Source organism: Pagrus major, chromosome 1, assembly GCF_040436345.1.
Source record: "Pagrus major chromosome 1, Pma_NU_1.0".
In the NCBI taxonomy this organism is placed as follows: domain Eukaryota; kingdom Metazoa; phylum Chordata; class Actinopteri; order Spariformes; family Sparidae; genus Pagrus; species Pagrus major.
This window is the reverse complement of record NC_133215.1, coordinates 11,181,672-11,205,589: the sequence shown is the minus strand read 5'-3', so window position 1 is coordinate 11,205,589 and position 23,918 is coordinate 11,181,672. Positions and strand designations below refer to the sequence as shown.

At 39.7% G+C, this 23,918-nt stretch overlaps 1 protein-coding gene across 1 annotated transcript in view; it reads right to left on the bottom strand.

Annotated features, from left to right (window-relative positions):
* The window catches only part of LOC140994935 (sorbin and SH3 domain-containing protein 2-like), a 51,565-nt gene that overhangs the window by 14,346 nt on the left and 13,301 nt on the right, over nucleotides 1–23,918 (bottom strand). Inside the window, exons 3-15 of the mRNA XM_073464788.1 lie at nucleotides 18,527–18,576; nucleotides 16,665–16,754; nucleotides 14,727–14,753; nucleotides 14,463–14,587; nucleotides 12,537–12,962; nucleotides 10,791–10,917; nucleotides 10,290–10,465; nucleotides 8,332–8,398; nucleotides 7,299–7,346; nucleotides 6,961–7,177; nucleotides 5,800–5,914; nucleotides 2,794–2,865; nucleotides 1,071–1,127 (exon numbers count right to left, since the gene is read on the bottom strand). Coding sequence (XP_073320889.1) covers nucleotides 1,071–1,127; nucleotides 2,794–2,865; nucleotides 5,800–5,914; nucleotides 6,961–7,177; nucleotides 7,299–7,346; nucleotides 8,332–8,398; nucleotides 10,290–10,465; nucleotides 10,791–10,917; nucleotides 12,537–12,962; nucleotides 14,463–14,587; nucleotides 14,727–14,753; nucleotides 16,665–16,754; nucleotides 18,527–18,536 — 1,557 coding nt within the window. The 5' untranslated portion in view covers nucleotides 18,537–18,576. The remainder of the gene's footprint in view (nucleotides 1–1,070; nucleotides 1,128–2,793; nucleotides 2,866–5,799; nucleotides 5,915–6,960; nucleotides 7,178–7,298; nucleotides 7,347–8,331; nucleotides 8,399–10,289; nucleotides 10,466–10,790; nucleotides 10,918–12,536; nucleotides 12,963–14,462; nucleotides 14,588–14,726; nucleotides 14,754–16,664; nucleotides 16,755–18,526; nucleotides 18,577–23,918) is intronic.

Here is a 23,918-nt window from a genome sequence, read left to right as displayed (position 1 = left end):
TCGGGCTTCTCTGGAGGATGATGGCAAAGGTGATCTAGCAAAGGATGTTATGAGCTGAGCTCAGGGGGGCAAATGTTACCCTGCAAAACCTGGCATGGATCAGCTGGAATGGGTCTTGGTGGTAAAAAGGGTTGATACACTATCATAGCCTCTGCCTCAAAGTCTCTTCAAGGAAAGGCTAAACCATAAACTGCAATCACATGATAATTTTGGAAACATGGAAACATGATTTCAGTGAGATAAATGGGAATGTGAATTTGACTTGTTCCATTGGCAGATTTTTCTTTAACTTGTTTCAAGCAAGACACACCTTGTAACATTGTCTTTTATTAACTCATTTTTTAAGAGCCATTTTTTTCCAGGGTATATCGGTGCTTGTGGGAATGTAAGGAGATTGAAAGATTTTGGAGTTCAGTGATCCGATATACTCTATCTCTCAAAATACATCATCTCCTAACCTTAAACATGCCTAAACTGTATATAATAAGCATTTATCCAGTCAAATATCCGATAGAGAAAGAAAAACGACTGATCCATGTCTACTACAGTAGGCGAGCACTACTTTTACACAAGTCTGGGTCTTCAGAAACTCCCTTATATAGTTTGGAAAAGATTCAGAGTTTTACAACATTTGGGAGGTGTTTTTGGAATTTGTTAAAAATGGTGATATTGAGGAGGCATGTACATAGATTGTGTTAAATGCATAAAAGCAATAAATTAATGATTAAAAAAAGATCTAGACCTCACTTTCAGCGGAGAAAGATGTTAGCAGACAGCGAAAAGAAATAAAACCAGTGTATACGGTATAACCAGCAGTATTTCATATAATGCCAAGCAATAAGATGAATGGCATTTTAAAGCTACAAGGTCAACAGTCTTCAAAAAGCAGCATCATACTCATTTTGCGGTGGATGGGTGGATGGACACTGAAATGTTGCCACCCTACATTAGACTCATTTAAAGCAATTATATCTTACATTTTTCTTCACAACATAGATTTTGATTCCTGTGATTGGTTAGAAATTGTGAGATTAACAACAATACTGGAACACTCATGAATGTGAGATTACCTCAATGCGCTGGCGAGCGGAGATGTCTGGATTATAATCCAGCCGTTTTTTAGGAGGCTTGAGCCCCAAGCAGCAGCAGTAGTGAGCAGGAGGAGGAGGAGGAGGAGGAATAGAAGGAAGGTGAAAATGAGGTGAAGGAGGAGAAGCAGTGGTGACATCATGGGGAGAAACCAAAAAACAAGAAACATGTGGAGAGAGTGACACCCGTTAGAGAATCTGAGTAACCAGAGATGGACTAGTTCACAAACGTTGCACATGTGCTTTACATGTACAACGCATACATGTGCACACACTCCACACACTTTTACATACAAACACACACACACACACACACACCTACATATAATACATGTTTGTTTATAAGCACATTCTATTGCTGCTTTATTCTGATACTAATATTATAATAACAACAATTTAACTACAGTATGTTGATGCTACCAACCTTTATATCACAAACACACACACACACACACAGAAATGTGCCCATGTACCACACACACATGCAGAGTGTGAGAGCAAGCTGTGAAGCAGAAGGCAGAGTGAAGCACAAGCTGCAGTGTTGTGTTTATTTGAGTGCAAAGAATTGTACGATCAAATGCTGTGATTCAGTGCTCGTTTACAAAAGTGCAGATAAACTAGTGTTCACTCAGTCGGTCAAAACTTCTCAGGACTTCTTGTGTCACCTCAATAAACACTCAAACACTGAACATACTGTGAGAGTTTGTCCCAGCTGGACCAGTCAGTGCATGTAGGGAAACCACCTACACTCTAAGGGCTTATTCAGTGATGTGAAACATTCAAAATATTGCAGGTAGAAATCTCAACTAACAGGCCAACATGACTGTGGGAAGTCATGGCAGTTCCAGATGTGATATTTTCACCTGAACATTTCGAATAAGCCCAACAAATCATCAGCTGATGTCATGGTGACATGGACAGAGGCATGTCCTCATGACACTTTGTAAATCAGTCATGTTGGGGTAATTTGATCCCCGATCTGTGGCTAGAGGCAACCCCTGCCCTGAGCCACCAGGATGTTATTACAACTGACATCCAGCAGAGGGCGCTAAAGTATTTAGCTTGAAGTTATGAGGAGCATTCCTCCACCAAGAGTGGAGATGAGCAAATATACTGGTAGAAATGAATTAATGATAAATTAATAAATAGGCTTAATAATAGGCTGATTAATTGACGCACATTTTAGCATGTGCAAGAGATGAAGAAACTGTGCAGAGTCAGATTGTTATGTGGAACTAAAGGATAGTCTTTATCAATAGAAAACTAATTGTTTGCATATTTATAAATGTTATGATATATCGATTGACTGATCTGTGCCGTTTAACCAGGTCATCTAAAGCATAGGGGGCATCTAAAGGAGGCTTTAAGTCTTTTGACCTATTTTCTTGCTTATTTTTGGACAAGATCCAATAAGAAACCAACGGAAATAACAACTTCAATACATAAAGGTTTGTGTGTGGACATTTCAGTGCCTGCTAGCCACCAGACCAAAAAACCCAGCAACGCAGAGACATAACACAGCCCGTCACAGGGGTGGGGGGGAGCGTGGGGGGTCACAGCACCCAACAACTACCACATGCCCAAACAACTAGCCCCACCCAGTCTATTGGTGTACACATTAAAAAAAACATGGGTGGGGTGGAGAGAGTGGGTGTATGCCTATGGCAGGGTTGTGGTTCAGGGAGCAGCTACGGCCCTGACTTACCGGCCGCCCAAACTCCAGCTCGGAAAAGAACTTATACCAAGGCTCGTTCTCTAAATCTATGTCATCATAGGTCTGGAAAAGCATGACAGTGACAGAGAGAGGAGGTAGAAAAGAGACAGAAGAAAGGAAGTGTGGAAAGAAGTGACACACAAAGAGAGACATGGACCTCATGGTTAGGAATGGGCCAAGGTGGCACAGGGAGATGGGCACAGGATGAACCAGGATGAAGATATAGACTGGCTCATGGGGACGAAGAAGTGATGCGAAAACCCATTTCTTACAGACGAATCCTGCTAAGAAATCGTGCTTCACCACTTTAACTGGTTTGACAGTTATTCCAAAACATTACGGCATCCATGTTATTTGTCAGACAGCATGTAATAGTGCTATATTATCAGACAGTAATTAGACTTGTTTACACTAAATTATCTAACATGCACAGTCCAACACTTGTCACCGTTAGGGACTGAAGAGGCAGACTATTTCAACACCTCGGGCCTTTGGAAAAGATATTCATTCAATTCATACACATAAATTAACAGGGCTGTGAATCCGATGACAGAATCACATTACCACTGCCTTATTTCTAAGCCAAAGCACAGGTGACAGATAATGAAAATCAGCATGCTACTTTGAGCATTACATATCTAACAGCCAACCTCATTATCCACACCTTTGTGCGGGCTCAGTGGATGGCTCACTAAATTCTCACCGGGAGAACTCATTACATTTAGGAAGAGAAAAGGGCACACATTCAACATCGCCTCCAATAACCCCGGGTGATGCTCATATTGCTTTACATTTTCATCATTGTAACCTGAAATACCTGATCAGCGTTAATGTACTATGACTCTTGTGCTATTATGTTCTGTGAGTAATTACTTAGAGAACTGGGAAAACATAAAACGCTAAACTGGCCAAACAGATAATATTTCCAAATAAGAAAATGACTGAACTTTTCATTATTAATCTTAGGTATGTGTCTTACTATATTACTTTCTGTTACTGTTCCTGTGAATTACTCTATTGTTGAAAGATGCTATAAAAACAAATCACTCACCCTTGTAATCATCCCCAACAACACCCAATATGTTTAATAATGGAGGTATTTAAAAGTCGGATTTCACTAAGAGTTCAGAACCGACATGTCTCTTTGATTTTGCAGCATGTCAGCTGCCACGCAATGTTCAAATACTGTCTAACATCCACCAATTTCCATTTATGTAATGCCAGTGTCATGTGCTTGTACTGTATGTAAGTTTAGATGTTTTCTTTGATATTTTTGGTTTTACCACTTACTTCCCTTCCCTCAAGAAGCTTTGCCTTTTGCCAGGCTGTCATTGTACATATCAATTTGTTCTTAATGACCTACCTAAATAAAGGTCAAATAAAAATAAAATAAAAATAAAATGCCTAGCATGTAAACGACGGACAAATTGCCTTTGGGAAGCCAAAAATCTTATCTCTGCTGATGTCACACGATGGATTATTAGACCCAGCTCTTCCTTTGTATCGCAGATAGATTCATCCCATCTGACAGTTTTTCGATTTGATTTGAAGATGTAAGTATTCACATGCAAAAAAAGTAGACAGATAAGCAAAAACAATATTTTCTGCTGTGTATCAAGTTAATTATCTATGTTAATCAATGTTGAAACTCCAACAAGACAAGCTTTCTTTCTACTTGTTTCCTTTTACACACTTCAGCATGTACTAGAGTGAAGAGGCTTGTTCATTTTAGAAGCTTTGTTTCAACCGTAGAAATGATGCACCGCTGGTTTACTACACTGTCTGCTCTTTCTAACCCCGTTCCCACATGAAACTGGAGTTTTCACGCCAACTGAAACACTGCCAGGAGATGTTTTGTAGGTGTTGTGGTGTCACATGTCTCCTGCTAAAAAGAGAATTCGGCTTTGAGACAAATGAGTCATCCTGTTAAAAAGTTAAACCTAGAGCGCTCACACTAGCACTGTAGATGCACACACAAAAGAAAAAAAGAAACAAACAAACAAATAGAGTGCTGGATAAAACACTGTTGTTTACTGTCGCTCATAATTACCCAAATGGACATCTAACAACTCAAGATCAAGATTTTGTTGGGTGCCATTTCTTTCCTTGAAGACTGGAGAAAAAAATCTAAAAGTACATTCATAAAGAGTCTCTGACAGCAGATAAGCCAGCGTGGGTTCACTTCTACTCTCTCCAGCTTTCTCCTTTTATTGCTACATCAGGAACTGACTCATGCATTATTGCCCTAGGAGAGCTCTCTCCCTCTCTGCAGTCATTACAATAAACCTTGACAAAAACCTTCTCTTGTCAATCTTTCCCCACATAACTGACTTCACTTCTATAACACGGTCTCCATTATCTTGTCCTTATCTCACATACATCATGTCTATTATTTTTTGCCCTCCTTCTACACAGTAATTATCTCTGCTGTCTGCTTTGTCATTCACCCCACACAGAGCGAACAGCCAACACAGCCACTAAAGGATGCAGCGCTGGAAACCTTCGCTTTTAAAACGCCCACACTGTGTCTGGTGGAAAGAAGTCCAAGCAAAAGCCCATATTATGAAAATATATTTATCAACACAGTAATGTCTAGCAGGTAAAAAAGGTAAATGTGCTCAATTTTTGAAATGTGTTTGTTTTTTTTCTATTCTATAGCTCTTTCTCTGCCGTGCATCATATTTACATCATATTGCTTCATGTTTGGTTGTTTTCCTCTTCAGAAATGGACTTTCTATTTAGCTCCAAAGTGAAGCAGAGCAGCAACGGAACAAATATTTCACTAAACAATAACAAGATTAACTACAACAATAGTAACAGAAATGTATACAGTAATAGAAATAATCTTCCAAGATGTTGGGGCTGAGGAAGTGAGCATCACGTCTTCTAAATGTTATAAAGAATAAACTTCACAGGGCTCACAGGTTAAATATGAAGGAAGGCAGTAAAATGATGAAGGCTACCAACTTTTAACAAACATTTTTAAAATATACTCACTGGTCTTTCCTGTTCCAAAATAGAGGACTTCCCGGGCTCATACTCAAAAATACTCTTGGGCTCTGCACGGTACTTTCGTGTGTCCACTTTTCTGTTGGGAGGTCCCCATTCATTCCTGGTGATTAAAAAAAAATAAAAAATGGAAAAATAAAAAAATCTTACATGTTTTTTCATCAAATTTTAATAAACAAAAATACAAGATATATTGAACCAAAAGATTTCTAAATGTAGAAACATGAACAAAATATATCCTAACATGCCATAACTTATTTGAACTATGCACATATTATATCCATTTTATGAGCAATGTATAAAGGTGTTTTGATCTGCAATAGAAATGTTTCACCTGTGCCTACATTGTTTTTTTTTGTTTCTTTTTGAGAATCTTCAAATGCTTAATATGCTCACAACTACAAGAAAAACTATAATCAAAACTACAAAATACACTATGCTCAAAAGTACTGACTCTGACTATTTCTCTCAGTCTCTCTCTGACAACTATCAACCTGCTTCTCTGCTCCCCTCCTGCTACTCACTGGCACCACTGTGGGCTGTCACAACAATTTGCTGCACACGTATCGTAACGTAACATAATGACGTCATCACGTCAAACAACATCGACAAAGAGCTGAAGTGGAAGACACAAGCCATGGCTTTCTGCCTGAATGCTCTAGCTTTTATGGTTTATTTTTTGGAAAACTTTAAACAGGATCATGTAAACAATGATCTCCCGGGCCATTTCAGGGCATCATCTGGTGCCACCACCTGTTGTTACCACGTTTTGCATCGCACGTTACGTTATGTAATGAAGTACAATGTGATGAGGCAGAACACAAAAATCCTTAGCTTTACATTGTAAAAAGAATGACTGTTCTAGCTATTATAATTTATATTTCACATAGATTTAATTAGGATCATGTAAACAACGATCTCCTGCAGCCAGTTGAGGGCTGCCAGCAAAAGGTCAGGTTTCTTAATGTAATCTATGGTGTGTGAATTTTTATGTGAGCAATAAAAGTTAATTCAAAAGATAAATATAAGATGCAATCAATCCCATTCATGAGGTCTTGTACATTTCAATATTGACTGGGTGCCAGTATTGCATAACTAATGAGGTGTAATAAATGAAAAAAAAAGAAAAAAAGACAAAGCTCCTCTTACGAATCAGGCGAGTCTTTCTCGCGGTCACTGTCTCTCGCCCTCAGCTGGAGGAGAGATGGCATGGGCGGAGGCGGTGGGGGTACAGGGGATGGTGAAGGCTCCCGAGGCCCCAGATGCCCTCCATTGTCCGAGGGGCTTTTGGTGAGAGGCCTGTATGTATGTGTCCGGGGAGCAGGATGGGCCATAGTGGGGTTTGACGACTGTAGGCTGTAGTCATCTGTTAAGAGCAGGACAGAGGAGGGAGAAGTGATGAAGCAGAGCAAGCCAGACAGGAGGAGACAAATGGGTTGGGAAGAAATTACTTATCGTATAACACACATAAAAACATCTCTCACCACTGTTTATGACAGCATATGTTGCATTGTATGTGTCAGAATAGTCATCATCTGTAGAAGAAAGGCACAAAGAGTGATTGGGATACACATAAAGTATTTATAGCATAGAGGGTACAAATTTGTAGTCTCCTCTCTGGGGAGAACAGCACCTTCAGTCAGCTTGAATACAGTCAGTTACAAACTGAGCAACTTTTCACAGCGGGGGGGGGGGGATCAAAACCATCCAAGCAGCATGAACTACTTCTCTGTTTGTCCACAAGCCCAGCGTGTTTATTATTTATTTTATATATATTATTTTTTTATATTTATTTTGACGATATTACAACTGCGATAAGATTCACTATTAGTAGGAGTGATTTTGATAATATTTTGATTAACTGTGCAGCCCTATTTTCCAATTTGTCTTTTGTTGAGTTACTAGAAGGACAATAACAGCCCACAGAAGCAGCGTGTCCACCATAATTAGGTGTAACTTTGAGTATTTGATTCAGTCTGAATTCAAAGCTGCTGTTTTCTGCAAATGAGAAAACTACACATTTTCTCGACACTTTTGCAGGGAGTTCCTGGAATACTATTATATAAATTCAAGGGAATTTGTGAATATGTGAATATTCATCATGGGAACTCTTCAAGATGCATCATAAAGATGTTTTTCAGGCGCACTGAATAATGAAAAATTGCATGTGAATGTGTGTGTGGCGCAGTAGAAGAAGCCTGAGCAGTTATGAACAAACAAGCCTTGTACTGACTGTGCGATTCTGTCAAGCCCACAAAATTAGAGCAGATTTCCCAGGACAGCTCAGCGTCTATTAGAGGTTTCTCTCAATTTCTCCGCCTCTCCAGACTCTCTTGCTCTCATCTAATGAGTTCTGGCTCAGAGCTGCTCTGGCACTTTTGGTTTAACAAGAACCGACATGCAAAGACAAAGATTACAAACATGCGTGTATGCATGACCAATTCTGCAAAAGGGTCTGATGATCAAAACATCAGATAACGGGACATTTCTGCTGTTCTGTGTGATTCAGTACAGACTTACCTGCTTTGTGAACCTTGTGGATCTGTTTGAACATAGTTTTGTACCAATCCTTAGGCCTATCCACCGTCTGTGAAGAGAGAAATAACCATAAAGATTAATGTGCCGTGAAATACAACATAAATTGGATAGCTGAAGATAGAAAGTAGAGAGGGTTCCCACCATTTTATAGAACATTAGTGAGTAGAGAAAAAAAACAGCTTTTCTTGAGATCCATCTTTCACTCACAGAGAATTTAACTTATGGTGAAATACATGAATAAATTATTTAGAAGATACATTTATCACATTTGTACGCACTCTCCATGACTTGCCTTTAGGAAATGTTGATTGATTAAAAAAATCCTCTCAAGAATCCTTTACATCAGGTTACTTAACTTAATTCAAGGTAACTGCTCTATTGAGCAGCTATAAAGGATAAGAAACAAGTGTGAAAAGTGGATTTGCTTGGTTCTCTCACACACTCTCTCACATTTTTCTCTTTAATATGCTAAATGCGGGTACTTAATATCAAAATCCCTTTCCCTTCCCTTCCTGGAAAACTATTATACTTTTTGATGATTTCCCTGCACTTGAGGGACGTTTACATACATTTATCCAATCAAATGTGACAAGCTCATCCCCCTCATAGAAAAACACACTCAACTGTCCAGCTAGTTGGTTGTAGTAGCTAGCAGAGCAATATCACAGTAGGATTTGTGTTTCAAGGAACAAACTCCCATGTATCCAATATGTAATATTAGACAGATGTCTTTTGTGTCAAGCAGCAACAAAAATGTAGCATGATGAGTTTGAGTTAATTTGCCCTACTTGACAATGCACATCCTGCGATGTGACTATTGTGAATGCACATTGCAATGTCGATGCTGATATGATAAATTGTGCATCCCTATGAAAAACATTATCACTCATAAAATCTACATTTGTTGAAGTGGACATATTTCAGCTTTTAAGGATACTCAGTATATATACTGCCACAAAATCCAAACATACAGCCAACATGTTCACAAAAAGACACGTCAATGCTATCAGTAACTTGATAAACTACTACACCATTTGGTTTTGGTATGAGTGCGTCCTATGCTATGTTAAGGTGATTGTGCCTTCTTTCAGAAATCATTGTCAGCAGGCTTGATTTTGCAGAACAGAACCAAAGCAGGAGCTTCAGGTGCTCTGGCTGGAGAAACCCTGGTATGTGTCTCTTTGTGTATACAGTATAGATCTAACAGCCACTTCAAAAAAGAGCTATCAAATGGCAGAGAGACTTAATCCTCTCTTTATTCAGTAGCACTAAACAGCGAGTCTGGACTCTGGTCACAGAAGAGGCGGTTTGGCTCCACAGTGAAGGAGAGCGTGTGACTGAGCATGTAGCATTGGCACGGCCATGAGACGGGCCAATTACCACTTCACTCTCCATGGCTACCATATAAAGTGTCCACAAAAATGTTTGTCTGCTCACAATAAGGAGCATCTGTTTTTCTTCTCTGCTGTTTTTTTTTCTTTTCACCTTTTCTCTTCTGCTTTTATTGGCTGTCTTTCATTCTTCCTCTTACTTTCTCTGGCTCACTCATTCTGTGGTTTAACATGTCTGCCTTTAAATGCCGCTCTTCAAGAAATGGATAACTGAGTGGTACTGGCACGAAAAGCCTTAACACAGATAACACACAGACACACACTTTGACGAGTAAGCAGCAAGGAGGACCTTGCAGTACGAAAGTAAAGTCCTTTTCTAAGCTCATCTTTATAACTAGCTCACAGAGGACGAGTAAAAGAGATACTCAGAGATACTGGGAGCAAGAAAAGGCTTTTAATGGAGTCAAAAGCTGCTGACAGCTGAAAGTAATCCCCTCTTGTGAGCATGATCACATATCAACACAAGAGAAATGGGTCAAAAGACACTCCCGTGCAACATTACAGTACCTAACTGATCCAGTCTGCCGCAAACCAATGAGTTCAGCTCACCGTGCGGATGGCAATAGGGATGCCAGACTCATCCACGGGGCCGATGCCTTCATAATGAGGAGCTTTAATGAGGGACACCTTTTTCTCTTCTTCTGAGAAGCTGGCAATGGGCACAGTGCTGCTGACGCTGGTGTGGCCCGACATCACAGACTCTCTGGTGACTGACTCGCTGCCCTCTGGATACAAGGAAGAAGAAGAGGGAAAAGAGGAAGACACACTGTCAGTTGTAGCTGCTAATAATCAAAAAGGAATTCAAATTCTGGGCAACAATGCCAGCGAAGATTAACAGCTCTTTTGTTTGCTTTAAAATGTGACCTTAATACCCTAATTGATGTGGGTCAACCATGATGATAATTTGCTAATCCTTCTTGACATATACTTAATTGAAAACAGTTTGTAATATCATGTATAACAAATGAATGTTGATATTGTCCAAGAATGTTTCAATGCAACATGTGGTGTCGTCGCCTCAAATAAAGGGACAAAAGACCAGTGACTCACCTGAACTCCTGCTCTGTCTCTGGAGCCCAGTGTGGAGTGAGACGGGGGGAGGAGGGTAGGACGGGGGAGAGAGGGGCCTCTGTGGATGGCTAGTACTTCCATTCATTGCGTGAGAGAGGACCTGACCCTAGGAGTGACCCACAAGCCAGAAACAAAGATAAATAGTCACTTCCAATCACAAATGGCATAGGAAAGTACAAATGTTCATCTGCTATAGTGGAGAATGTTGCTGCTCTGCCCTACAACATTAGATAATGAGTGTAAATGTAAAAAACAATTAGCGAAACAAGAGAATGATTAGTTTTATGAATCCATTATTAGTCAAAATATTGATATAAAACTTAACATTTCAAGAGGTATGGCAATTAATGTACATGTAGACAGATATTGGGGCTGATATGATTCTTAGGAACTGCTGAATCTGTGACTGTACAATGTAAGAACAGTTAGTGAGGGTAAGGGGCACTCATTGATCACTTCACTTCAAAACAGACAGAAGAGATTAAAACAGTGACAGTAAACAAACACAACTCTTTCAAATTCACATACAGTTCATCATAAATTAGTTGCGACATAAACAAACGATAAACGGACACGATACAGTTACAATGGGAGGCTCTTCAGTCGAATGCTCTCCCATTCAACACAGGAACATTTGACTTCATCTGACAGAGGATAAAAACATTTTAATTAAAAGGCCTGTGTGTTCAGATTAAAAATTCATGATAACTCTAAAACCAAAAACTACTGTACCCATCAAGCAAAGCAACAATCTGAAAGTGATGAATACACTTTACAGCAACACACAAACACTCGGTGGAAAACCCTTATTGTGAGTGTATCTAACAGCCTGTCTACACAGGAGACGTTTCAGCTCTGTTTTTTATTTGACTGGGTCATACGTGTCTGATGGAACTGATATGTTTCTACTCTAAAAAAATCCAGCTCTCTACAGACTTATTTGCTCAGGCTATACATGCCCAGCTGCGACCTATAGTACAGTTTTATGCTTCAAGTCTATTTATTTCTGTAACTTTAGTGTAGGCTTTGAGTGCTGACTTGCAATCAATACTGTGTCTGAACACATCCTGTGTGGACAAAGACAAAGCTCTGAAGCTGCTGCTGCTGCTCTGCTAACATACTGATCCAGTCTCAATCACAGTCTTACAACTGAGAAGAAAAACCTACACGTGGAAATGCATGCCATAATATAAAGATGTGCAATTCTCTGGCAGGGTCCCTTATATTGATTCTCAGGAAGATGAAGCTGAAAGGAAATATTGCTGCAGTCCTCACGTATGATACATTATAAAACACTCAACCTGTCTTTCAAGATGCAAGTCACCTGCTGCCAGCAGCTTCCACTCTCACTCTGCTACAAGTGCTGAAAAATGGTTTTCTTTCACCATGAATATTTTATGTGAACTGGCCTTTAAGAAACAGTATTGATTGATTGCATTGGATTGCAAAAAAGGGCATAACAAAGAGAAACATAGACAAGCACACAAAGACATATAGTTCTAATGAGTACAGACATTAACATAATAAGGGAACAGAGTGGGCTGAATTTATTTCTGGTATCTGACAGGTAGGTTGTAGTTGGTGGTTAGTGAAAGGTAAAAATCGATAGTAATAACACATTTTGTGAAGGTCTGTTTCAGCCATCCAAATGAGTGTGGAGAAGGAGGGAACCATTTGTTTTTGGTAATGATATGTGTTACAGCAGTGACATGTTGGGATAATTACGTTAGTGAAAGTGGCTGCTGCAGCAGTGGAGGCCACAGTGGTTGTTAGCACATCATCAAGGCCAGCAGTGGATGTGTAGGCAGAGACATGGCTGAGGGTGGGCGATGGTGTGGGTGAGGCGCCAGGTGAGTCCAGGCTACAGATCTGTAGCTCATCCAGCAGCCCCGCCGTGGACGACGAGTAGTGGCTGAGGGCTGACACCGTCACAGGGGAAGCCGAGGGTGACACGCAGCCACCGGTGCTCACACTGCTGACGGTGGGAAGGCTTGGCTCGCTGACTGCAGCAGCTGTGCTGCCAGCTCCACTAGGAACATATGGGGTGGGTGATAGAGTCTTGGGCATTAGGCCTGACAGGTAGTCGAGTGAATCTGAGCTGTGGCAGCGATAGGGGGAGTGCCGTGCTGCGGGGTCGAGGGAGGGAGGCCCCTGGTGTTGGAGGGAGAGGGAGTTGATTGGAAAAGGAGGAGAGGAGGAGAGTGCTTAGTGATATTACTCATTAGCCACGTTGTCACAAAGGATGTGTGGAAGTAACACGTGAGCCTAACAGAAGGTGAAATGCTGTTGTGAAACCACACCGGGCGTCACGAGGCTGCAGCATCATCTTCCGAAACGCGATTAGTGCTGTGAATTGAAGAGGCTCTGTTAGTTCAAACTGGAAGGCAACAAATACACAGACAGTAAAAATAAAAGTAACAGTTGGTTATCACGCATACAGTGTGAGTTCACACATATGTAGAACCATAATTAGTTTGGTTGTTGGGTTGGATGGCAGCACCAAGACTAACAAACTCAAGGGCAACACACACAAGCAGCATATAACGTGCATTAAAACAACTGCACCTCTGTATCTTGACTACTTTTTCTGTTTGTTTTATTGATGGCATGTGCCAGTGTGTTACCCTTTAATCACTCTTGATGTCACCACGATAAAAACCCAAGGATGTTTTTATTATAGTGAGACACAATCATTGCTTTCCTTTGTTGTATTGTTACTGTATGTAGTCAGTTATGTACCAAAAGCTGAGCAGCAGAGGGTCTTGGCGGTACTGCAGGAGGAGCCTTCGTTATCTCCACCTGGGTTGGACCTGCACTTGGGGTTTGTTTTGGGGCTTGATCGGGGACCTTGAGCTCCACTGTGTCTTTTGAAGACTCTGGATGTTTCAGATTCTCCGGGCCCAAGTTGACAGAAAATGAGGCTGTCTGTGTCAGGGGTGGAGACAGGGTGGGACCCTTTTGTGGAGGGGGGAGAGTGAGTGGTGGGGAACCTGGGGTCTTAGTTTGGGGGTCAAGGTAAGAGTTGCCGTGAGCTGGGGGGTCAGGGATGGTGACAGGGGTTAGTTTGAGGGAAGACACCTTACGCTCCTGGGACTGTGAATTAGTGGTGACAGATGCACTACAGTTGTCATTTGGGACAGTGGACTGGTGTGTCTCTTGAACTGGGTCTGTACTGGTCTCTGAGTAGGAGTAGGAAGATGTGCTGCTAATAGTGTAGGTCTCTTTCAAGATTGCTTTCTCATTCTGAGTGAGGGTTAGCGTTCCTGGGCTGAAATCATTGGCCAGTGCAATGATAGAGTTGTAGTCTGGCGGATTAGTGCCAGTGGGCGAAAAGTGGAAACTCTCTCTCCGGGGGGGTGGCAAGGGCACGTGATTGCTATCCTTATTGGCCAATTAGAATGCAACAGCCAAGCGAAGTTCAGGCAACAACAAGAAGAAATCATCAGTATAAAGCTTGATACAAATCATCAAGTTGTTCCCAACACATACTCAGAAATACAGTTTGGTTCTGTGTAAATTATCCATAATTACGATGGTTTCTGGTCTCATTAAGAATATCATTTTTCACAGAAACAGGACTTTTTCTCTCTAAAAAGCATTAAACATTTTAAAATGTAAACATCTGTCAATGTTGTGTGTTCAACATTTTACCTGTGTTGGAGACTTTTTGTCCTGTAGGTTGGGTCTGACGCTGCGAAAGCCTTTGGCAGCAAGAGATGAGCTGCTGGCGTCTCCATTCTTAAGCCCATCTGTTACACTGCGTGACCGCCAGGAATCTAAAGATAAGGTTAATAATATTACCGTGACGCTGTGTTTTAATTAAGTTTTCTGGTCTGCGACGGGGCGTTTAAAGCTTCTTTAGTCATGTACAATCAAGATTCTCCACCTGAATTCACCATAAGTTGAGAGACTTACCCAAGTCTGATGAGTGAGAATCACTCCCTGGGGAGGAGAGGAGACAAAGCAAAAATAAATTACATGACTGAATGTGTTATAATATTCATCCCTGAAATACGTCCATACCACTGAAAATGATTACATCTAAAGTAGACGTCTTCTCACAAAATGCTTGTGAGAATGTTTAGTGTGACAAAGACAGAAACAACACAGAATAAAGAGGGAAAAGTACAGGACAGTACAGGGCTCTTTTATAAAAATGAGTACGGACCGTATAGCCAGCAATAATGAGCATCTGTTTCGTTCTGTGATTACTTTCGGTCAGACTCATAGACAAGCAATTGAAATGATTCATGTGTATAAACTGTTATTTAGAAAGTTGGAGGAGATCCTGATTTATGTTGTTTTGCAAGACTCCTCATATCTCTGAATCTCTACAACAAAGGTGGCGAGAGCAAAGTTAGCACGACCCATAGAGCCACAATAGCCACATTCATGGGAAATATGCCAGGTTTCTACAAAAGAAAAAACCCTGAATTATCCTTGAACCAAATTCTTCTTGAATGCTTTCATACACTCATGGTTAACATTTTTCTGATTATGGATATGTCTGTCAATTTCTTCCACATGTCTGGTTATGTTAGCTAGCTCACAGAAATGTAGATGGCCCATGCTTGGACGATCCACTCCACAGCACACAAAACACTCTAAACTGATTTGTTAACCTCAATTCTGTGGTGTACAGTGTTGAAACCATGCAGGAGAGTGATTTCAGTATAGGAACCAGCGTTGTTCCTCCATGTATAACAGCATGCTGGATGACAATGCTGACTGTATTTTCCATCCCTGCCATGGCTGAGGGTCGCTCTCAAGCTGATGTCTGCACATCTCCTTCACAATAATACTAGTGGCTGCCCACGGGGTCCTAAAGCCCTCTGAATGGTGGTTTGATCAGTCTTACCATACTCCTACTCCTTCTATATCTGATAACAGTTTGTCAGTAGAGTACCCTGCTTTTGTTAAAAGAAAGCATATAATGCTGAGATGCCTACGTGGGTGCAGCTGTTAACCTGGATGCTGACAAGGTTCAGGCACGAACACTGCTCTTTCAGCAAAGAAATAAAATAGGCAGCTGAGGCGACCAGCTGTAGCCTCTGGAAAATGAGAATGTACTTAAGGTTCAGCTTTTTCCCTCGCTATTTAAAATCCTCAGTTATTTGTCTTAATGTGACCTGCAATTTCAAATTATGTGTGAGTAATAGGATAGTTTAGAATGAAGGGGCTTATTAATACAGCAAATTTACAGTAAGTTTGCATGCATAAAGCTTAAAAAGACTGAGCAGGAAAAACTGAGCCGAACAGTGCCAAAACAGAAGGCCCATCCAAGAACATGTCCACATTCTCCAAAGCTCAGGGTCAAGGGAGTTGTGCCATGTCTAACCAATCCATGCTGACAGAGGAGAAAGAGTAATAGGGGAGTAAAAGAGGCAGGAAAAACAGTGATGAAAAACACTAGGACCACAGGAAGAGCGGAATAAACTACCCATAAAGGAAGGGAAATTGTATGGAGCAGACCAAGTGCATGACATATGAGAGCTGTCAAAAGGAAGGAAGATTAAAATCAACAACATCAGGTACAGTATGACTTATGACTGATTTAGGAAGCAAAAACAAGCCCAAGACGGAAGAGGCTTAAGTAAAGGAAATAAAAGAATTATACAATGAACTGATCAGCAAAAAATAGCATCCCACAATCAAAACATTGCTTAAGCTGAAGCAATATCAGGCAGATGAAGCCCAAACATGATTCTGGAAAAACAACAAGCCACTTTTTCAGACTTACCTCATTGCTTTGACAGTTTAGTTCAGTCAGTATCTGCAGTGGCTTGTATTTTAGCTATTTAATTGTTCTTATTCAAACATTTTAATTTAAAGTGTGGTCGTGAGTGTTAGTACCTGTGCCTAGATTTGGTGAGCTCTGGACCCTCTTCATGGGAGAGAGTGTGAGTGACAAGGCCACACTTTTGCGAGCAAATCCTCCGCTATCTGAGAAATCACAGCCAGGCAGGTGATCATCGAGGCAGAAGCAGCGGCGCACACATGCACATGCATATAAACAAAGGCACGAATGCACACACTTTCACACAGAAAGGCTTCCAGCCAGAAACAAAACAAACAAGCAAACAAGTAGAAGTAAAGCACATGCATTTAAAGAGCCTGATTTGTACTGCATGAGCTCAGGATATTTGATGAAACTGGTGCAGAGCACAATCACAAGGTTTCATTGTAAAGTAGAAGTTTGAAGATGCCCTATTGCATTAGTTTACACTCGACCATTTCTGTCAGATACAGTATGCTTATGACACAGGAATCATGTGTATCCTGACTTCAGTAAGACTCCTGTGATATATGAAATTGAAATGAAAGTGGGACCTTTAATTACAGTGGAAAAATCAAGTGATCAGCCAATGTTTTTCAGGGCGGATGCAGATTATTAGTAATTATGGAGACCGATAACCTGCATTTGGAACGGATATACATTTGCAGCAAAAATGAAAATCTACGTGTCAAAATTTAGAATAATCAGTTTACTCAAGTGCTGTACTTCAGTACAATTTTGAACTACTTGAACTTCAGTCTTTCCATTTTCTGCTGATTTAAACTTTCACTCCACTACATATTGGAGGTATATTGCACTTTTTTACTCTACTTCATTTAGTTAATAACTTGTTCAGTTCTGTTATTGTTCAGTGTTGATAGGCTATTGCTTGACGTGTAACCAACCACATTCTGTTGTGGACTGGACGATCAGTGAGACCGCAGTGTGGTGATTACAAACAGTCAGAGAGTCAACTGAATCTGAGCCAAAGTGAAACCACAAGCTAACAAATGCTTCTCCACATATTTTTTGCTCACTTAAGGACACGGCACTCCTGTAGCAAACTAGAATGTACAATATAGGAATATAGGAAGTTTAAAATCTGTGACAATTTTGTGGAAAGTGGGGGCTCGTCTGGATCAAAGTAGTTTGCTAGGAGTAAATTAGCTTCAGCATAATGCAGCCTTTTTAAGTGTGTGTGTTGCTTCCTTCTTCATTCGACAGTGCCACTGATTTGTAGTCTTGTGGGAGTTGTTTTTGTTGTGTTGTTTTGTTTCTCCATCAAATTAATTTTCTGTTCCAAATGTTATTGGTTGTTTTTCAACACACAGCACAGCTATTTTTGTATTGTCTTCTAGATTGTAAATAGAGGCAAACAACCAAGATGAGTCAAGCTACCACTGGCAGAGTGTTGGTGTGTGGTGTCTGAAGAAGACTGAAAGACGGATTACTCATCATTGATTCTCTGGCTGAAATACACACTCGGGATGACTGCCAAGTTTAGGACAGAGCTTTGGAAATGTATTAAAGGAGGAGTACGTCACTGTGGTTAAAAGCAACAGGCTTACTATACTTATTGATGCTTTAACTCACAATAACCCAGGCCCAAAATGGACCGATACCAAAGTGGTGAAACAGGGTCAGGGTTAGAATTACAGAGTCATGCCAGTGGCAGAGGAAAAGTAGCACACATAGCTGCCTTTAAAATAGCTGGGTGGTCTGACATGTGGACAAATATTTATGTTTTTATTACAGAGTATTAAGTGTAAACAAAAGTTTTATGTTTATTTATTTTGTACTGGTAAATACAAGATAAATTTTAAAAAAGAAAAATATAATTATTCAACTTGAATGGACATGAAGCGGATGGATGATTCCCCAGAAATCACATATAGTTTGTGGTTTGTGTATGTATGTTTGTGTCTGTGTACTTGTATACCTGTATTCATATTGAAGAGCACTTCTTACTGAGCAGGGGGATACACTGTCCTGGAAAGCAAAAAACAAAGCATTTCAGACACAAGAATTCAAACATTCCAGAATAAATATCTTCGACCCTCTACAAGATTTCCAGTAATTTCCACTCACAAACTGATCTCCCTGAGACTGCAACAATAAATAATTGATGGATTGGAATTCTGAGACGCAACCTCGTTTTTTTGTGTAAACTCTCTAATATGAAATCTCTAATCTAAGCATTTATTTTGGAAATCTGCCAGTATCCTGCTGGCTGCTGCCCACAAGGTCATTAGCATTACTTTGATACAAATCAGACATTGTAAAGAGCCAACATCACTGTGCAGGGAAATTCTGGAAAGATTAATGATGTTTAGAAGTAGGAATGCAGTGTGCTGACATACCACAGTTGACTGCAAGTCAGCTCAATTTTAAACTCCTTTCACACATTTCATTTTTCCAATCATGAGAAAACCAACCAGGCTGAAGTATATATCTCCTACAAATGAAATGTGACAAACCGAGGGTTGAACTGAGTCATAAAATGCAAAACTGAATTTCCAGGCAAAATAAAGAGCCATTAGACCTGAACCACCATCCACATCTCTGATGTGTTCACCGATTCTTTTGAAGTGAACTGAAAAGCTAGTTAATATGGCCATGGTTCAGACTGTAGGCAAATCAGACTTGCTTCTTGAATCAGATCTTCAAGTCAGATTGTTTCACTCTCCAAACAATCACACAGTCAAGTCAAATTTATTTGAACATGACTGTCCAAAGACTTTTGTAATCTGTGTTCTTTTCGACACAGAGACACTTTGAAATCCAATAAAAGCAACCAAAGCATCCGAACTGAGATGCATCTGTAGAAATGTGATTTAAATCTCATTTCAAGCCACTTGAAGCCATTTTGCTTCTCCAAATGTAGTCTGGATCTGAGTTGCAAATATCACATTTTCTTTGGATAAAAGTAATTTAAGGTGTTTTCAGTATGAACAGAAATAGGTGCGATTTGATGTTTTTAGATCATGATCAATCTTGAGGGCATCCAAAATCTACTTTTCAGGTTAATTTAACAGATTTGTTCTCATCTTACTTCGGTTTCCAAACTTCACATAACCTCATTAACTAGCAGATCTGCACTACGTGCACAAAAGTGGTGTAGCTAACTAGATATAAATGCTGTTTGGACAAATTACATCAAATGGCTCTTCCTAATATATTGAATATAATGCAACCCGAGTTATATCTAGTTTAATGGCAGATAAGGAGCTTGTGCCACAAAGATGATCTTTAACGCAGTATTGTGTTTTAATTGTGCAAAAGGAGAAATTCACAGGTTATTTCAAGTCTGGCTATAAGCATTTGTGTTTGTGATTAATAGAGCGTTATATATATATTTTTTTTACTAACCCTTAAACAGAAATATACGTATAACTGGCTGTGACTGTGTGCAGCTAAAAAGGATATAAGCAGCAAAAAGAGTTCCTGATATCTGTTATTAACAGGTGTGGATGTGCTTAATAGCAAAACAACAAGCTCACTTAAACACTTCTGAAACAAATCTCTCTTCCTTGAGTTACCATGCAGCAATGTAAAAATGTAAAAGATGAAATTAAATCAACTCATATTGCCTGTCATGTTTAAAACAATGCTTAACCCAAAGCCTAAACCCCTGGAATCCAAATGTGGGAACATAACTTATCTCCCAGCTGAGTGAGAGACTTAATGACCTCAGCACATACTTCACGGCACATAGATGAAACATAAATAACTTAAATGGCACTGATAAATGATAGAGAATGCCATGATTACTTAACTGTACCCATATGTGATGTCTGTCTCTTGCTATATGGAGACCTTTTCTTGGAACTGTTGCAGCGGGGTGTATGATTGATATGAATGGGGCACACATCAAAAGCCAAAGGCACAGCACGGACTGTTGCATCGCTGTGCGAATGCATGCACGTGTGTCATCACGGAACTTAGTATGTATGACAGATACTACAAGCGACAGCCTACAGTGGCTGCAGTAGGGATCATACATGTCTGGTATCTAAATAACTATGACATACAAAAGGCTACGTTTGCTTTACACACATACATGTACTGTTGTTATGTTTTGGGAATGTGATGTATTGTAGCTGTGGTTTGTTTGTTGTTGTAGAAGGCTCCAGAACTCTTGAAATGCTCCGAGACATTATGACTGGGATGATTTCAGTATCTTAAAACCAAGCAAGATGTATTTCTCCAGTTGAGGTTGGGGGAGTTTGATAATACTTATCAGTGATTTAAGAGAGCAATCGTGTTTAAATAGGGTGGTTAAATGGCCGCATTACTTTTTTGAGACATATCCTTGTCTATTTCATGCCCCGAGCCACTGCCTGAGGATCTAAAAGCAGCTGGAAATGTCAAAGTCTTTAAAAGTAAACTTAAAACCTACCTTCTCATGCTGGCTTTTGATTAAAAATGGTTTATAGACATTCTTTATTTTATTCACTTATTTTATTGTATCTATGTAGTAAATTGTATTCTATTTTATCTTCTAATGTCATCATTACCATCATTATTCTGTTTTTGTATATATTTATTTATTAGTTTGTTTCAATGTTGAGCACAGTGGAGCAAAATGCAGAGATGTTTCGACTATGCCTTCATCAGTGCACCAAGTAATTAAATCTGTACAAATGATGAAACACTAGTGTACATTGAAAGTCTTTGTAAACAAGCACTTGCTTACGAGTGATGAGGGATCTCCCTTAGACATACAGGCTGTGTACTGATGAAAGCATACACACAAATTAGCAGTTTGTGCTTTAACTCATGTTTCATCCTTCTGAGCATGTGTTACAGCTCTGAGTACGAACAAACTGACAATAGAAATGATGCATTTCTAAACTAGACCCCATTGCACATTGAGCAGGAAAGTACTGATAATTGTGGCTACCATTTACTGGGGCTTATTTTGGTAAAGGTATGCGATCATACCCTGACCTGAATGTGTAAACTGCTTGAGCAGTTGGCTCTAGTGATGAGTGGCATCAGATGTATAGAGTAACATTAACAAGTATTTGACCATGCTTAAAATTTTACAGGCTCGGCTCAGATGAGAATATGGTAAACATCCATCCATCTCATTTCTCAGATCCTTTCCCCATTTTAACAACTGGTGAAGACTTGTAATATGCACTCTCATAAAGAAAAATATTTTCAATATGACAATGTATAGTACTGTTACGTTGGTAAAAAGACAACTTTACCATTATGCGATATCACAAAGATATGTTTCTCACTGTGGCAGTAACAGCACAAGCACAAGGTTTATCATTAGTATTACAACTAGATCCACACTGGCTGATATTACAGATAACTTATCAGTATATATGTTACGTTTTGTCACCTAAACGCTTATCTTACTTTGTCTCACTGTCTCCATGCTGTCTTAGGAACGATAGTTCACATAATAGTTACACTAACCTCACTAATTAGTTATGCATATGGTGTGATTAGTTATGCATGGGTAGAAATTTAGAGTGCTATGATTGTTTGCAAAATGTAGTTTCAATTAATACGAACAGATTTATCTCAGCTACTGCCAGATGTTCCATTAGGAGGTAAATAAAACCTTTATCTCAAAGACCTAGCACTGGCTACATGGAGATAAAAACAACATATTGTACCATATAGGTTAACATAATTCACAAAGTATTTCTTATATGAATATATGAATATATGAATACGAATATTGAACTTTGGCAAATGTAAATGGGGGCAGATGATAGAACATCATGCATGGTCTTTCAGTAATACTTACAACAGCTTTTAAGTACTGTAAATCACCCTCCTACAATTAATAATCATTAATATACCCTCATTATCTACTTATACCACTATGAGGATTTCCAAACAAAGTTAATGCTGGTGAAAAGGAAGTGCTATCACTTGTGTGACTCCATTAAGCCATACATCGTGGGATACTTTCAGTCCCTCAAGACCTTATCCTCACCCTCATACAGTATGCCCTCGTAAATCTATCTCTGAGAAACACACATACACACACGCACTGGGGTAAATCATGGGTCTGGCGTCGCAGGCAGTCGGCGTCCAAATGATGGTCAGATTATAAACAGGATCATGTTTCTTGGGGACAGATCAGCGGCGACACAGCAGCTGTGGCCATGGTGTAATGTTATGGCTGGACATGGGAAGAAAACTCGAGAGGCTCTACACCTCTGAACAACTCTGACTGTCCAGACAGACTTTTAAAATATTTTTTAATGCAAAAATGTGCAGCACTCTCTGAAACTGATGATAGATCACTATTAGCAGCTAATGCTTTTCAGCATGTGTATCACGGTATATACTGGAGGGGTGCCAAATGTTTCCATAAATATTCAGTGAGTTGTGTAAGTGTAATGCTCCAAGGGAAGAAGTGGGAATAAATGTTGACAGAGCAAAGATGGGTTACCCTCCCTTTTTTATAATAATGTATAAACTTCAATGTCAATTCCCAGAACTCTTCTCTACATTGAATGTTGCTATATCTTCCCTAAATGAAAACTAAATGTGCTAAATAAATGGATAATAAACAAGAGACCATTTCTAAAGAGTTGTTTGCAATTCTTGTCCTAGTTTTGTTGGCCAAAACATTTGGTATGTCAAGTTTGTTTCGAGTCACTTTATTTTCTTACTCTGCCGTGGTTTATCCCCCGACTGTAATTTAGACATTGGTGGGCCACTCCGGAGACTAGTGTGTATATAATTACTGAGTGTAATAGCTGTGGGACTGCAAATACACAAGTCAGAGCTATAAGCCACAGAAAGTCATGACGTCCAACACCACAAGCCCATCAAGTCTCATTAGTCTGTTGAGTGACCCACTGGGACCCATACCGTTCATATCAGTGGACTTACAGGGTTTAAGCCTCCAATCCCTTTTAAACATAAGAAACTGTAGTCTATGGTAGGGAGCTCATCTTACTGTTTCTTTATTAGAGGAACATTACTATTTATATGAGCTCATCACCAGAAAATGGTTTCTATCATGGCATGCCCAATTTCCTCCCATTTGACAACAAGAAAATTCACAAAATTTGACAAAACACATGAAACTAATTCAATTCTAAAGACAAAAGATAAGTCACAGTGAGTATATGGGAATTTCCATGAGTAATCTTTCTCTCTTTGCACTGTTACAATTATCTCATTAAATGAGCATGTAGACAGCACTTAGATGACAAGGCACGGGTCAAGAACTTTCAATGCTACTAGAGAATGAGGTTAAAGCCCTTATCCCCCTTATTAACAAAAAAGGAACATTAAGCTAGGTCATTATACTAAGAGAAATGTCTCGACAAAACAATAACATGAATAAA